The 17,679-nt window shown below is 44.0% G+C and overlaps 1 protein-coding gene across 3 annotated transcripts in view; it reads left to right on the plus strand.

Moving 5' to 3' along the window:
- The window catches only part of SH3RF3 (SH3 domain containing ring finger 3), a 393,698-nt gene that overhangs the window by 331,817 nt on the left and 44,202 nt on the right, over positions 1-17,679 (plus strand). For all 3 annotated transcript variants that reach the window (XM_059721048.1, XM_059721047.1, XM_019484992.2), the window contains 2 exons: positions 939-1,189; positions 11,625-11,956. In XM_059721048.1, coding sequence (XP_059577031.1) covers positions 939-1,189; positions 11,625-11,956 — 583 coding nt within the window. The remainder of the gene's footprint in view (positions 1-938; positions 1,190-11,624; positions 11,957-17,679) is intronic.

The raw sequence follows: 17,679 nt of genomic DNA on the forward strand, positions 1-17,679 counted from the left end.
GTAAGAGGTCTCCCAGAGCAAGCACATTGAAAGAAGGAGAATGTACACACCACGGGAGAGCTGCCAGGGCTGGGAGTTGTTTATTTGATTCCATTTTGTTTGTTCATTCATGTTTCACAGTATTTCTCATCGAGCGAGGTCAGCTGAGAGCACTCATCCTCTGAGCTCCCTTGTCACATGTCTGAACCAAAGTTAGTTGAATAGTTCATGTGAAAAACCAAACCCAGAGGCCCCATCATCTGTTTTAGAGGGTCCTCACTTGAAACATGATGTTGAAACCTGAATAGTGCAGCATAATGTAGGGAGGTGAGGCTCTTCATCTTTTCCCCCGTGCATTTATGTAGAAGACAGACCCATGGCTTATTTGAATTCCTGTTCCATTCTCATCCACAAAACAGCCTAGAGCAGCGGTTCCCAATCTGTGGTACAGGTACCACCAGTGGTACGCAGACAACCTGTCAGTGCATTAACAGATGTATTATAATTACTTTATATGACAAAAGTTTGCTGGTGGTACTTAAGGTTGTATCATTTTAAATTGCTGGTGTTCAATCTGTCAGAGTTTGAAACCACTGGCCTAGAGATACAAAATAGCATTTGAGACATCCATTTCATTTGAATTAAGATGTCTATTGAAATAAATTGAAGCAGAAGTTCTAGTTAAGGCCATCTCTCTGGTTTTAATGCCACTTGTAATGGAATAATCGAACTTGAGAAAGCAAAATACAAACTTCCAGCAAAATGCATTATCTTTATAGAAAATATAAATAAAATAACACATAACTTTAACCTTTATTTTATGTCAGTACATTAATTGGTATCATATTTAGCTTCAAGCTTTTCCTGTAGTTTATGGCATTCATCACTGCAGCAGATGTAAGACATAGTTATCCAAGTGGCTTAACAGAGTTTTCATGTTGTATTTCATTTGTTCACAGAGTACCTGTAGGAGCTAGCCAACCCAGGAACAGTATAGCAGGAGGGTCTCAGGCAACAAAAGGAAACCCAGGAGCTGTTCATCCAGGAGGTGCAAGTCTTACAAACCCAGCCACTGCTGTCAGACCAGTTGTTCCAATCACTGCACCTCAGACTCATCCTCAGCTACAGACAGCCTCTCCTCAGACGAATAACTGTTTGAGGTATTCAGCTCAGCCAACAGCCAGCCAGCCTCGCAATGCCATGCAGATGGGTATGTATGGTCCCTAATGCTTCTTGCCTTACCATTTCAGAATTTGACGTTGGATCCTTCATGCATATGCCACTGGGATCTTGTTGTCTCTGTAGGTTTCCTTCTCAAGCCTTTTACTTTAGTCAGAGCTAAGGCAACATGAAATAGGATATGTTTTATTTGCTTGTAATATTTACGGACTTCTATTGATCTCTGGGAATACTGTTGTGTTTACCAGACTGTTCTGTTGCCACAGCTGAAATGGATTATAGTGTTTACAAATATTTATACAATTTATTTTTTAGAATAAAATGTCCTGCATACTAAGAACAACATTTTGAAGTCCACTAAGCATATTGATGGCAAAAATACTGCTCATATCACAGAGCAAGTAATTCATAACTTAAAATTAAGAAGCATTTTGTTGGGCTTCAGGGATGAAAGGTATTTATTAGTCAGAACAGGACTTCGCACTGGCAATAAAGCAAAAGATCTGAAAAATACAGCCACGTTTTTTGAAATGTGAATAGGAGCTTAGCACAGCAGGGGGTCACCATTGTTTCCAGGTTTTCTTTTTGATGGAAAGCACAGGTTTCTGGAGCAGAATGTATTCTGTTTCTTTTTGATACCGGACAGCCATAAGGCTGAATGAATTAAAAATAAATTACATGGTAGGTCTTTATGGCAAAAATTTTAAACCTCTTGGCTTATAATGTTTGACCGTGACTTGAACTGTTGCCATTGCAAAGACTGAAATAGGGAAGCATTAGGAGTGCTTAGAACTGACGGTCCTAGAAACAGAACAGCCGGTAAGATAAAATATTGTACAACAGTGGAGACGAACCCTTTTGGCAGACATGCCACATGTTGGCCTTGCACCCTCCTCAAGTGCCACTTTGATCCCCTTCTGACTGATCTGCTGTTGTTTCTGCTTCTTATTCTGTGCTTCCTGTCCAATCTCCTCCTCTACTTTCTTCTCCCTTCCCTTTGGTCCCTGCTTGATTTCCTGCTCTGTTTTCTGCTCCCTGCCCTAAATGCTACTGTGCTGCTTGTCCCCTCCCTGATCTGTTGTATGCCACACACAGGTTGCCTGTACCACTTGTGACACTTGCGCCATAGATTGTGCAACAATAGATATCATAGATTCTAAGGACAGAAGGGATCGTTATAATCATCTTGCCTGCCCTCCTGCAATAGCCCAGGCCAAATGAAAAACACACAATGAAATGTACCTGGAACTAAATTATTTTCTTGAAAAAACACTTGAACAGTCTTCCTCCCCTTTTTCTCTGACTGTAATGCACAATGGCATGTCTTTACATATATAAATGTAACTCTATAATAGAGACTCTAAGGCTAAGTACAGACAGTCTAAAAGCCAGAGGCCGAATTGATTCAATCTTTGCAGGTTAGTCTAAGCTGCGTAGACTGAACCAATAAGCAAGTGAACCAACATTCACTTATGATTGTGGAAATGCAACCGCATGCCTACAGCAGCCCAGGCCAGAAATTGGGGGGCACTAGAGCATGCCTCCCTGCTGGGCTGGAGTAAACAGCTTGGGCCAAGGCTAGCCTGCCCACTCTACAAGGGAAGTTTTGTAGGGGAGGTGCAAAGCAACCTGGGATGCTGGAAGACTTGAATCTGGAAGGGATCTAGGACAGAAGTTCAATAAACTGTTTTAACCTAAATCAGTTAAGTCTGATGCTACATCCATCCAGGTTTATCTTAAGCCAGTTTGGGCCATTTTGAAAGCAATTTATAGCCACTGTACTTCTGTTGTGTTACAAATACACCAAGGAGGAGTATACGTGCTTGGCTTGAGCATGCAGGGAAATGGTGAAGAGAGCCAAAGTGGAAATGGCGCTTAGGCTGGCAGCAAAAGTTAAGGATAACAAAAAGTCATTCTTTAAGTATATAGGAAGCAAAAAGAAGGTGCAGGGTAACTTAGGGCCCCATCAGGATGATCTAGGGCAACTGGTAACAGATAGGATGACTAAAGCAGAGTTTCTAAATGATTTCTTTTCATCTGTGTTCCTGGACATGAATACAAATACGCATCCCATTGGGACCTTAGGTAAGCCCAGTATAGACACCAGCCCACCAACTGTTTGTGCTGACTAGTAAAAGGGCATCTGGAAGGGTTGAATGTATTTAAGTCAACAGGTCCTGATGATCTTAGCGAATTAGCTGGAGTAATAGCAGAGCTGCTGGCACAACTACAGTGCAACTACTACAGACCCCCTACCCAGGGTCAAGACCTTGACCAAGAGTTCACCAGGGAATTAGCTGAGATGGCATGCTCCCGGTGTATGGTTGTCATAGGAGACTTTAACTACCCAAACATCTCATGGGAGGAGCGCTCAGCCAAATCTGAGTGGTCGCAAAGCTTTCTCTCGTGCATGGATGACCTCTATCTGACACAGGAAGTCTATGGGCTGACAAGGTAAAGTGCTGCTTGACCTCATACTGGCAACCGGGATGACCTAATCAGCGACCTAATGATCGAAGGGAAGCTGGGTGACAGCGATCATGAGCTGATCACCTTCACCATCTGCCATAAAGCTGGCAAGTCAGTCAGTAATACAGAAGTCCTCAGCTTCAGGAAAGCTGACTTTGACAAGCTAAGGAGGCTTGTCAGAGAGGCCCTAAAGGGCCACAACCCAAAGGAGAGGGGAGTTCAGGACAAGTGGTTTCTCCTTAAGGGTGCAATCCTGGATGCACAAGCAAAGTCTATCTCGTCTTGGAGGAAAGGCAGCAAAAGGGCACAACAGCCCCCTTGGCTCTCCAGAGAACTGGCGGACCTCCTGCATCTTAAAAGGAGGATCTACAAAGGATGGAGGACTGGACCCACCACCAAGGAGGCATACTTTGCTCTGGTCTGGACCTGCAGAGAGCAAACCAGGAAAACCAAGGCTGCCTTGGAACTCCAACTGGCTACAAATATCAGGGACAATAAAAAGTCCTTTTTCAGATATGTGGGGAGCTGGAGGAAAAGCAAGGGCAACGTTGGACCCCTGCTAAACCAGATGGGACAGCTGACAACCAATACCCAGGAAAAAGCGAATTTGCTAAATGGATACTTTGCGTCATTTTTTCACAAATGCCATGGGTTGCCCCTGCCCACTGTGATTCAGAGAGGCCCAGGTGAGGGAGATTCCTTGCCCTCCATCAAAACTGACCTCGTGAAGGAACACCTTGACAGGCTGGATACCATCAAGTCAGCCGGCCCTGATGGGTTACACCCAAGGCTAGTCAAGGAGCTGGCAAGCATCATAGCTCAGCCCCTGGCACAGATCTTTGAGAGCTCCTGGCACTCTGGTAAAGTGCCCAAAGATTGGAAGAGGCCCAGTGTCATGTCTATCTTCAAGAAAGGGAGGAAAGTAGATCCGGCAAACTACAGGCCCATCAGCTTGACCTCTATCCTGGGGAAGGTCTTGGAAAAGATTATCAAAGAGGCCATCTTTAACAGACTAGCTGAAGGCAATATCCTGAGGGATACCCAGCATGGGTTTGTTGTGGGTAGGTCTTGCTTGACCAATCTCATTTCCTTTTACGACCAGGTGACCTATCACCTGGACAAGGGGGAAGAGATTGACGTTGTATATCTTGATTTTTAAAAAGCCTTTGATCTGGTACCCCATGATCACCTCTTGGCTAAACTGGCTAACTGCAGCCTTGACCTCACCACGATCCACTGGCTGGGGAACTGGCTCCGTGGTAGGACCCAGAGGGTGGTGGTGGACGGAAGCCAATCATCTTGGTGCGCAGTCACCAGTGGGGTCCCTCAAGGCTCTGTCCTAGGGCCTATACTATTTAACATCTTCATCAATGATGTGGACATTGGTGTCAAAAGCAGACTGACCAAGTTTGCCGATGACACCAAACTCTGGGGTAAAGCATCCATACCTGAGGACAAGAGGGTGATCCAGGCTGACCTTGACAGGCTCTTGAAATGGGCAGATGAGAACCTGATGGTGTTCAACACTGAAAAATGCAAGGTTCTCCACCTTGGGAGGAAAAACCTGCAGCATGCTTATAGATTCAGCAGTGCTACGCTGGTTAGCACTACAGATGAAAGGGACTTGGGGGTCATGATTGACCACAAGATGAACATGAGCCTTCAATGTGATGCTGCGGCTAGTAAAGCGAGCAAAACGCTGGCTTGCATCCATAGATACTTCTCAAGCAAATCCCAAGACGTCATTCTCCCGTTGTACTCGGCCTTGGTGAAGCTGCAGCTGGAGTACTGCATCCAGTTTTGGGCTCCACAATTCAAAAAGGATGTGGAGAAGCTTGAGAGGGTGCAGAGGAGAGCCATGCACATGATCAGAGGTCAGGAAAACAGACCTTATGATGAGAGGCTGAGAGCTATGGGACTCATCAGCCTGGAAAAGCGCAGGCTCAGGGGTGATCTGGTGGCCACCTATCTCATCAGGATCTGTTCACCAGAGCACCCCAAGGAATGACAAGATCAAATGGTCACAAACTCCGCTGCGATTGATTCAGGCTGGACATAAGGAAGAACTTCTTTACTGTCCGAGCCCCCAAGTTTTGGAATAGACTGCCACCAGAGGCGGTTCAAGCACCCACTTTGAATGCCTTCAAGATACATTTGGATGCTTATCTTACTGGGATCCTATGATCCCTGCTGACCTCCTGCCCCTGGGACAGGGGGCTGGACTCGGTGATCCTCTGGGGTCCTTCCAGCCCAAATGTCTATAAAATCTATGAATTGTTTGAGCGTTCATGGTGCTCAGGATAGGTCCCTGAGGATTGGAAAAGGGCCAGTGTGGTCCCTGTTTTCAAGAAGGGGAGGAAGGAGGATACTGGGTAACTATAGGCCAGTTAGTCTCACCTCTATCCCTGGCAAGACCTTTGAGAAAATTGTTAAGGATCACATTTGTGGGGGACCAGCAGGTAAAATGATGCTAAGGGGCAATCAGCATGGGTTCATAGCAGGCAGATCCTGCCTGACTAACCTGGTTTCATTTTATGACCAGGTCTCAAAATGCTTGGATGAAGGAATAGAGGTAGATGTTATTTACTTAGATTTTAAAAAGGCCTTTCACACAGTGTCACACCTAATTCTTATAAATAAACTAAACAGTTGCAATGTAGATTATTACGCAGTCCGGTGGGTAGAAAATTGGTTTATGGGACCCACCCAGAGAGTGGTGGTGGATGGGTCAGTTTCTACCTGGAGAAATGTTGGCGGCAGAGTCCCCCACGGCTCTGTCCTGAGACCAGTACTATTCAATAACTTCATTAGTAACTTGGACGAGGGAGTAAAAAGCACCTTGTCCGTTTGCTGATGACACCAAACTATGGGGGGAGGTGAACAAATTAGACTGCAGAGGATGAATCCAGAGGCCTACAGAAAAAACCCTATGTGGACTGATTGGGAGACCTGAACCCCTTCAGCCTCTGCAAGAGGAGGCTGAGAGGTGATCTTGTGGCCGCCTACAAACTCATCGGGGGGGGGGGGGGGGGCGGGGAGCCAGCAAGAAATAGGGGATACAGGGTTTATCAGGGCACCTGTCAGGGTGACTAGAAAAAATGGCCACAAACTAGAAGAGAGCAAATTTAGATAGGACATCAGGAAAAAATTATTTACAGTGAGAGTTGTCAAAATATGGAATAAGCTTCCAAGGGAGGTGATGCTGTCCCCTTCCTTGGAGGTGCTTAAAAGGAGATTGAGCAGACACCTGGCTGTGGTCATCTGACCCCAGCGCTCTTTCCTGCCCAGGGCAGGGAGTTGGACTCGATGATCTAATAGGTCCCTTCCGACCCTAACATATATGGAACTATGGAATTTGAACTGGTTTCCAATCACTTATACTGGTTTATGTGTAACTTCCTAAATATCACCTTTTTGTTTAGTTTAAATGGAGGTAACCTGCCCTCAACTGAGTGCAGAAGCAAGCACACCATATTTCCTCACCGCATTCTATCTCATCACCGATAGCGGTATTGCTCTACTTAGCACAAGGGTTGAATATGCATGATTTGAGACAGCGCATTAGGCAGTAGTGAAGTGCCTGTTCTAGAGTAGAACAGTTCTAACATGTCATTACATTAAGAATCTGGTAATAGAACCAAATTGACATTAGTTTAACATCTGGCAACCTGGTATATATTTGGTTTTCTGGATTTGTGTAAGTGTCTCCTCATGCCTCAGATGTCTGTGCTGCCATTAAGACAGATTCCTTTGAAGCAGAAGTAGGATGTTGTTGCAGGGTAATTTTACCCCAGGTAGAAGCATCAGACCGTCCTTTTCTCACCCCAGTGCAAATCCATGTGGTCATCTCACGCTTTCAAAAGGTTGCTACAGGTATCCCCACATTCACCTTGTCTTCTCTAGGGTTTTAAGACCACACATCAAGTTCCTTCTGACATCTTAGCCTGCAGAGAAGACAGAAGAATTCACAAAATAGGCAACATGGCCTTCTGTGGGCATTTATGAAGTTTTATTGTTTTTTAAATGTAAACTAAAATATAATTTTCCTAGGTAAATAAAAATAAGTTAGCAGAATAGCCAAAATCAGCTTAAAGACTATCCCAGCTCAGCATTCCTCTCATTGCTATGTAATGGCCACAACAGACTTGTCCTGTGGCTCCACTCCTTACAAAGCTCCTCCATCTAGTCCTGCAGTATGGAGAAACAGCATTATAAGTCAAGTCACATTCTTGTTGGCTCGCAATCTACATGAATAACAAATCAATTTTGTATAAAGCCACTAATATGGGAATGAAAATGAATTATTAGCAGTGTAGAACAAAAATAACCTTCAATGAACATGGCTAATTAATAGCATGTTCAACACAGCACATTCCAGATCCAAAGATGTAAAAGCAAAGGCAGCTCTTGAGCCTAGATGTTAGCAGTAAACATATGACATTATCAAGTGAAATAAAGGAGTCTCTCTCACAGCTTAGTCAGACCATTTCTTTTGCTGGTTTTTTTGTGCTGTCACCTTCTTTCCTACCTCAAAATGTTGAAGCCTGCATACTAGAATGATATATTTTTCATAGCAAGTGTTGCCCAATGCACAAGACCAAAACAAGGCTGTCACCAGATTGGCCTATGCACAAGTACATTTTATTACATAAAGATCAGGAGGGGACAACCTAGGTTGGAGTAAATCAAAAGTAGCCATTTCTAATATCTGTGTGGAAATGGACTACATCTTTCAATAAGCTGTCAGGTGATCCAGGCAGGGAAAAATAGTGAGGAGAAAAAAAAAAGAGCAGCAGCCTGGAGACTATCTGAATGTATAGGTTTTTCCTCTGTCAAGAGGGTAAGGTCCTAACAAGTTCTAGACTGATAAATGACAGTTTGATGAATTTGCTAAGTGCAACATTAATACAAAGGGACCTGCAAGTTCAAATAGTAGCTGGGGCTAGGTGTCTCCTAGGACGTGTCTAGTTGTAGCACTCCAGATTTCCAGGAAATTTGCAATACTAGAAAATGAGTGTACAGGCATTTTGTTTTGGCCCCCTTCCTGGAGAGCAGCAAAGTTGCCTCAAAGGAAAGCTCTTTAGCCAGGAGCTGATAATGAGCTGTGCTTTTGCTACCCCCACTTCCTTAGGACTGTGTGGGATGGTTTGCGCCATGGGAAAATATGCCCTGACCCTGGGAGTATTCAAGCCATGGGGAAATGTCCCCTGCCCCTTGCACAGACTTGGGTAACCCTACTGGAAGGGAGGGAGGGAGAGTGGAGGACGGTGAGATACTGGGTAACCTTATGGCCCTTAGAGAAATGTAGTTATTGAAGCTAGTACAAGAAAAGTACTTGGGCCAAAAAACTCCCTGGTTTGAAGTGCTTTTAATTTTTCATTGAAGAACCAGTTTTCTTAAGTGAAAAACCCCTTGAATGCCTGTATGCTTGCTTTCTGTGCTAAGAGAAAGGTATTTCTCTTAGCAGAAAAATAATACCTATCCATAGCCGAAGCCAGTCTACAAAGGCAGTTAATAGCTGATGATTTGAGAGGAAGTAGATGCACAAAAAAGTCTTACTATGTTCCTGGTCAGTTGGATAAAACTAATCCATGAGAAAAGACCCCCAGGGGATGATCAATTTATACCTTGAGAATGAAAATCAATGCCTTTTTTAATTTTAGTCTCTCCTAATGCAACAGCAGGGGCTGCTATTTTTATGAATATAAAATACTGTTTACATTTTTGCTAGAATTATTTCATTCAATATTATCATGGTCCAGAACACCATAAAAATTCATAAAAAGTACTTCTCCAATAGGGGTTCGTCAGAGAACTAATGAACAGAGCTGGTTGGGAGGCTTCCAATAAAATGTGATTTTGTTGTTAAAAACACCATTATTTTTAAAGAAAAACTTTTTCAGCTGAACATTTTTAGGTAGGTTTCTTACATTCAGAGTGGAGTAGAAAGAGCAAAACAGAGAAAGAGAGACCACCATCCCAAAATAATTGATAGCCCAGTAAAACAGCTATCAATGTGTAGCCCAGGTTCAAGTCTCCGATTCAGTTATTTGATCCTGTCTCTCCCACATCCTGTGCAATTGCCCTGGATGCTGCCTATTCTAGAGTGGATGGGCATATGAATAGAAGTATATGAGTATTCAGTATGTATATATGTGACCAGCAATATATGAGGGTATATCTGTGTGTGTGTGTGTGTACACACACATACATACACACACATATACATACATACATATATGTGTGTGTGTGTGTATACACATGTGCGTGCACACACACACATACATACATACATACACACACACACACACACGTATATATACACACGCGCACACACACACACATATTTATATTCAACAGTTTTCAATGTTGTCTGGAGACCTTTAATGTTAAGCCCTCATCATCTTTTTTGACAGGAAATTTTCCAGACAGACCTACCTCTGAATCTTTTAAGTAAGGGCATTGCCTGATCTCCCACACATTCTAGGACTGCTGTATGCAGGTTATGGCAAAACCACAAGCAACTGTGGAGGTCAAAGGAGATGTCATTATGGAAATAGGACTGGAGTTTTCTGTTGAGCTTTGTGGCACAGCCAGCATGCTGTATAGTTTCCTGGATCCTTGGAGATCTGACACTGATAGTCAGTGCGTTGTAGTTATTGTTAGAGAGATGAACAGTAATTCCCTGGTTCTTGGTGGGGATTAGGAGGAGGTAAAGCAGAGTTCACTCATTTGGGGAAGGGAAAACTTGGTGATCTTGCATAGCCCCTTTAGGAGCATGCTGGCAGAAACAACACTGACTTGAAAGGCTCTTCGGTGAGTTTGTTCTGCTTAATTCATTTTCAACAGCACAATGATCTCTTCTGATCATCTTTAAATACTTTTTTTGTGTTAAGAATGAAGTAATATACAAGATTTTTAAAATCATGTTAACAAAATAGTGTTGGTTTTGATTTAAATGATCTCCTCCTGATTTAGGTGTAACAATGCGGGGAGCTCCAGAAATTATCAGGAAATTAACAGTAACATTATAGTGGGATCCAGGAGGTTTGGAAGACACAGCACACTATCAGCTTGAAATAGGAGCTTATTTTAAAATAGAGCTTATTTTTTGCTTGGAGAGTAAATACAATCACCTCCCTAGACCTAAGTACACAAACAGGTCTAGGGAGGTGATACTTCCCCTTTATGCGGCATTGGTCAGGCTGCATTTGTAGTACTTCATCCAGGTTTGGGCGCCGCACTTCAGGAGGGATGTGGATGGCCTGGAGAGGGTTTGGAGGAGGGCCACTCATCTGGTTAAAGACCTACAGAAAAAACCCTATGTGGCCTGATTGGGAGAACTGAACCTCTTTAGCCTCTGCAAGAGGAGGCTGAGAGGTGATCTTGTGGCTGCCTACAAACTCATTGGGGGGGGCTCAGCAAGAAATAGGGGATACGTGCTTACCAGGGCGCCTGTTGGGGTAACTAGAAATAATGGCCACAAACTGGAAGAGAGCAAATTCATACTGGACATCAGGAAAAAATTCTTTACAGTGAGAGTTGCCAAAATATGGAATAAGCTTCCAAGGGAGGTGGTACTGTCCCCTTCCTTGGAGGTGTTTAAAAGGAGATTGGACATACACCTGGCTGGGGTCATCTGACCCCAGCGCTCTTTCTTGCCTGGGGCAGAGGATCAGACTCGATGATCTAATAGGTCCCTTCCAACCCTAACATCTGTGAAACTATGCAACTATGGATTACTAAGAAGTCAAGAGAGCACTAAGCAGGACATTCACAGGGTGGGGTAGGAGCTGTGACACTTCATGTTTTATCATATTTATTATAAAGACTCTCAGGACCATATGTTCTGGTGTGATGACAAAGTGTAATTCCCCTTTGGGACCATCTAATAAAAATGGTGTGTTAACAGTACAATTTAAACATAAATAATATCTGTTACTTAACTGTATCGATACTTATCTTTTTTTTTCCCTTTGCTTTGTTTCCCCCACTAGCACATCCGTCTGTTCAGTCTCAGGAGAGGCCCACAGCAACAGTTTCACCACTGAGAACGCAGAGCTCTCCATCCCGTCTCCCGGGCACTGTGGTTCGGCCACACTCCATGGTTTCTCCACAGCATATCCACCAGTCCCCTGTCCAAGTCATTCCTGGAGCACAGTGTGCCCGGCCCATCATTCCCCTCACTTCGGCAGCAGCTGCCATTACTCCTCCAAACGTGAGCGCAGCCAACCTGAATGGGGAGGCAGGAACCGGGCCGATCAGCAGCCTGGTAACTTCTAGCCCAACCAACAGTTCCTGTAAAGCCGAAGAGAGGAAAAATGAAAAGGTAAGGCCCTTCTCTCATTTAGCTTAGCAGCTGCTGGGAGGGAAGCAGCATGCTTTTTTCTGAAAATATGGAAGCAGAAATCCTTTATCTATGTCAAAAGACCCCCATTCCAGAGTTTCAAAAAGTGTGAAAAAGAGGAATAAATATACCAGAGATGCTGCTGCTTGCCAGGTGTAGAAGCAGAAGCAGCTTTTCTTCATGTACCAGCTGGACATCCATCTCTAACACTATTTTCAAAATTCCTGTTTTGCATCTGTTCATTGGTTGTATGGCAGGCATTCTGTCCTTGTAGATGAGACCAGAATTTAGCTATTAATCCATTACATTTCTATTTTCCGGTACTTTCAGTGATCGGTGTCTGAGTCTTACAAATTTAAAACAGTGTAGAAACACATTAGAGCAGGGTCTGGGGTTTCACAACCAGATGGCCAAATCAAAAACTATCTGCCTAATCACATGAAAGAAGTTATATGAGGTACAAGTCTGAGGGCTCGTAAGGGAAGCGTAATAAAACACTGACTTGTAAATGGTAGGAGCTGTTTAACAGTTCTGTAAACATCCCAATTTCTTTGATAAAATTGCATTGCCATGGTTCAGTGAAACAGAGAGAACTGGATTAGCTATGACTCATTGCAGTATGTGATTGATACATTGTGGATTCAGGCTCTTAGGAATCAATGTTGGAACCAATACCTCAATGTCTGTGTATGAAACATGTTGGTAATGAAAGCCAGCACAAGTGCTGCTTTAAACATTCTCAGCCTGTTCAACTCTTAATAAATATTTTGCTTCTGCCCAAAGTTTATAGTTTGCTAACAGTTCCCATACAGCAACTCTAAGGGCTGTCCTCTGGATACCAGAACAGAGCCTACTCCCTGCTGGATGTAAACTATGGCTTGTATTTGAACAGCATGAGAGGTGGAGAGCTTAGCTTTCTTGGGACTTAAAGAAATTCTTTCTTGTAAGTTCAGTAAGCCTTTCCATAGTGACTGATGTATATGGGGTAAACATTTACTGTGTACACAATAATACTGTGTTCGGAGATCTCCAGTGTGATGAAGTAAACCTGGTAAATACAACATGCGGTCAGGTTCACAGATAAATACTGGTTTCACAAAGATGAGGAATGTGTGTTTTAAAATCCTCTCCTAATCCTCTCCCTTGAAACTCCTCCTGATGTCTTTCAATAAAGAGAAAAAGGGCACAGAACTTCTGCTCTGGATCTGAATTTATCCTCTGTTTCCAAAGAATGAATTCCAGACTAATACAAAACACTCTGTGATACATGACAATAGGTGTTACTTGCAAGAAATGTATTTCTTCTGTAAGTTTAGAGCAGCCTGTAGTATATTGGCAAATTCACTGGAATATCTATATATTTGGGAATGTGTTCCTCATCAGGCCTTTGTATAATGGGAGTTTCATACTTCTTTTTAAACTCAGAACAGTATTCCAAGTTTCTGTAAGATTCCATGGTAAAATTACACAGGACAGGCTATACTGTGTTGCTTTCTAAAATATGTGTACATTTGTCCAAACAAATATTTTAAAGATATTGAATTTGGATAAAGGAAAATAGAAGCCATGATGCTTGGATCTGCATGGACTATGCGTAGTAGGGTAACTATATATTCCTGTAATGCAAAATGTTGCTGAAAAATTATATGCTGTCTTTGAACTGCCTGAAAGGGGAAACAGTAATTAAAATGATATTCTGAAATCTGTGGGGCCTGCTCTTCTCCTGCCGTGTGTTTGTGGCCGGGGAGTTACATGCACATAACTGTCCTGTGCTTTGAGCAATAGGCCCCTCTATCTACTCATATTGTCTTTCATTCTTATCTCACAAAAAGCTCTGATGTTATAATGTTCTTCCTTTTTTTAGAAGTGACCCTGTATGTGTCTATAGCCCAAACCTATTCTCTGCACAGAATCATATCTAAATATCATTTTTAAAATGTGTTTGGGATTTGTGGCAGGTGCCAGACATAAGGCTGCAAGATACTAAAAAAGGGTTTGAGCCACAAAGCTGACATGCAGATCTGGATTCACATCTCAGCTTTTTTCATCATAAAGTTGGGCATTTCTTTATTTTAAAGACAGAATTCAGCCATAATGCTCACATGCAAGAGCAACCCCACACTCCCTCCAAATTCAGCAGCCTTTAGTTGTAGATTTTCATTTTGAGCCATAGTCATTAGGGCTAGGGACAGAAGTTACACATAAACTGGTTTAAGTGATCAAAAAATGGTTTAAACCTGTGTTGCAGGGCACCTTGGTGCCCTGCTCCTAGAGAGGGGAAACTGCCAGGGAGAGAGCCTTGACAGGACATAATGAGCACAGCTGCGGGTTGCCCGGGGCAACCAGGAAGTCAGCTGACCAGAAGGGGGCAGGGCCTGGCCCTCATAAAGCCCAGGGCTGAGGCTAAGCTGGTAGTTCCCTGCCAGCAGCTGAAGGGGCAGGAGCTCCCTCAGCCAGGATGTGGAAAAAAGCCTGATCGCAAGTACAGCTCATGATAGCTCTGGAGGCTTGAGCAATGATGCTAAGTTATAGCCAGGCGACTTCTGTGGTTATAGCCAGGTGGCTCATAGATATGTTGTAGCCTAGGGGCTTGTGGTTTTGTTGTTGTTGTTTATCACACCGGTGGCTAGGGTGAGGCTATAAGGGGTTGGAGGAGGCCTCATAGGGACCCCTAGAGGGGTGGGGGCCCCAGCGCCTAAGGAGGGCGCAGCGTACTCATTGGGGACTCACAATGAAGGGTGAGGACCCCAGTGCCAGAGCAGGCGCAGCATACTCGGGGGGGAACCCCTAGCAGTGTGGGCACAGCAAGCCCCAGCGAGGGGGCAGTATTACTAGGGAGCCCAGCGTGGGCACAGCAAGCCCCAGCGAGGGGGCAGTATTACTAGGGAGCCCAGCGTGGGCACAGCAAGCCCCAGCGAGGGGGCAGTATTACTAGGGAGCCCAGCGTGGGCACAGCAAGCCCCAGCGAGGGGGCAGTATTACTAGGGAGCCCAGTGTGGGCACAGCAAGCCCCAGCGAGGGGGCAGTATTACTAGGGAGCCTCAGGGCGGGCGTGGCAAGCCCTGAGGAAGGCCTAGTGCTGCAGTAAACCCCGAAGAAGGGCGGTGTACTGCGGTGAACCCTGAGAGAGCGGGGGTAGCAGTGCAGTTGGGCCTGAGAGACGGGTGTCTTGACGAGAAGTCCCAGAGGGGGTGCAGAAGGCCCCAGGAAAGGGAGCGACATTGCAGGGAAGGCCCCGAGTGGGCTCAGAGAGCCCAGGAGAGGTCAGCACAACAGAGAAGGCCCGAGAGATGGGCAGGAATATAGACAGAGAGAGACACCAACATCTATCCCATCTGCGAGGCTTGGGGCATGGTGTCAGGGGTGGTTGGAGTTACGCATAGCCCATAAGGCTAGGGTGCCTGGGAAGCACCTATCATACAGGGAGACCCCCAGTGGGTCTGGGAAAACACGGGGATAGAGGTCCCAGCTAACTGTGCCCAAGGAGATGTGAGGCAGCCTCCCAACTTTACCTAAACATCAAAGACATAGCGGGTGAGAATCTGAGGGTGCCCTTGGGCCAACTTGGCACGGAGAGGGGACCTTAAGGAGATCACGGCCCTCCTGGAGAACCCCGCCGTGACACCTGTAACAGAACTGAAGCTCAGTGTGCATAAACCAGCTTGAAAATGGCTGAAACTATTTTAAGACAAACCTGGTTGAATGTAGTATCAGGCTTATCTGATTTGTGTCAACCCAGTTTATGAAACTTCTGTCCCAGACTCCTTCCTGGTTCAGGTTAAATCAGTCTCCCAGTATCCCAGCAGGCTTTCTAGCCCTGGGCTAGACTGTGCTGTCTGCCCTAGGGACCAGGGCAGGCCCTGCCCCTCTGCTTCCTAACAGGAGCAATGAGGGCTGACTGACAAGGTTGTGGGAAGCAAGCCCAGCTGGGGATGCATCTTTCTCCATAGTGCTGCCATCCAGCCAGGTGTCACCCATTTTGTATTCTTCATTATTCTTCCCAAGCTGTAACACCTTGCATTTGTCAGCCTTAAACTTCATCCTGTTAGCTCCAGCCCAGCTTTGCGGTCTGTCAAGATCCTTCTGATCCTTCTATGCTTCTGTCCTCTGACATTCGTGATGCTTCCTGGTTTAGTGTCGTTGGCAAATTTGCTCAAGAAGTTCTTAATTCCAGCATCCAAATGATTAATAAACACATTGAACTTGAAGGCCTGGAGACAGGAACTCCCAGAAATATCAACACAATAAATATTTTGGGGTGGAAAACAAAAAGTAGACTCAAACTGTGCTGTTTTAGGGTAGAGTTAATGTTTGAATTTCCTTCCACTGCTGAACTAATTGAATCTTGACCTTTTAACAGGCTATGTAACCATGAAAGATTTGAAAAATTAAAATGTGTTAAACTTTCTGAATACCCCATTTGGAGAGCTGAGAGGGCTATAGAATGGAATTAAAGCCCTGTGTTGTGAAGCCAAAGGCCCTTAGCTTGTCAGTCAGGATGGGTGTCACCTAGGTTCTAGTGGCAGAACGTGGCTGAGATCACGTAATTATAGCATGGCCTCTGGTTCCATCTCACCCCAGTTATTGCCATTGTAACTTCTGCTATGCAAAACGTTTGGTACTTCTGATAAAACCACTTGCTTGAATGAATGAATGCATTTCTTATTAAACGTGCTCCTCATTACATTAATCAAATCAAGCAAATCACTCTGGGTAGCTTGACCACTCTAATTAAACTTTTTGTAAAAATCCACTGATTTGGCTTTTGATGAGAATTTTGATTAAACTCCAAAATGTCTGGCACAGTGTTTGCTAAAGTGGAAGATAAGTGATTGCTCTTGTGAGAAGCCTGTTAATTCATCATGAATTTCACTGGCTCTTTTTTTTTAATAGCTGGAATGTGCAAAAATGTTTGAAAATTGGCAACACAGAATTATGCAGTTGCTCTAAATGTGCAGGAAAAAAATCTATAGCTTTAAAATATGGCAAAACCAACAAATGAGTTCCTAGAATTTCTACAGAAGCTGGGTAATCTATTAAACAGAACATAGCAGTGGGGAAAATTTATCATGTTTCTGTTTATTAATGTGGAAATAACAAGAGCCAGGTTTTCAAAACAGGCCTTGATTGGGTACCTGTTGTTCTGCATGTGCAAATCAAGTAGTTAAATATTTGTCCATGATTTGTTCTTGCCAGTATCATTTGCTTGTCCAAATAGAGGTTGTTCTTCACAAAAACAACTGCAAATTTGGAGATTGGATAGAGAAGTCCCCTTGGAAATTTGGCTCAATAAACAATGAGACTGTGGTGCATTGTCTTTTTCCATATTTCACAGTAAAAATCTTTATCCAGATTGCCTGCTGAAACACTGGCTCTAATTGCCAAGGCTGATTTCTTCAGTGTGTAGTACTAAAATTATGTGTAAAAGACCAGATCCCAGTAGGTGCAGCACAGCTTCAGCTCCTATTTCCTTAGTTTTCACAGGTACATCACTGCTTTTTCTTATATGAAACTTGTTCAAAAGTGAAAAGGTTTTTTATTACTTCACATCTTCTAAAAGAAAAAAAACCTTGAATTCTGTATTTAAAAACTGTAAGGTCATTCTAAAGCAGAAGTGCTGGGCATAGTCAGTTCCTGCTGGCTTAGATGTAAAATGACAAAAAAAGTAGTGATCACTTTGGGATAGGTAAAAGTAAAGGAAACTA

This window comes from Alligator mississippiensis, chromosome 1 (assembly GCF_030867095.1).
Source record: "Alligator mississippiensis isolate rAllMis1 chromosome 1, rAllMis1, whole genome shotgun sequence".
Lineage (NCBI taxonomy): Eukaryota > Metazoa > Chordata > Crocodylia > Alligatoridae > Alligator > Alligator mississippiensis.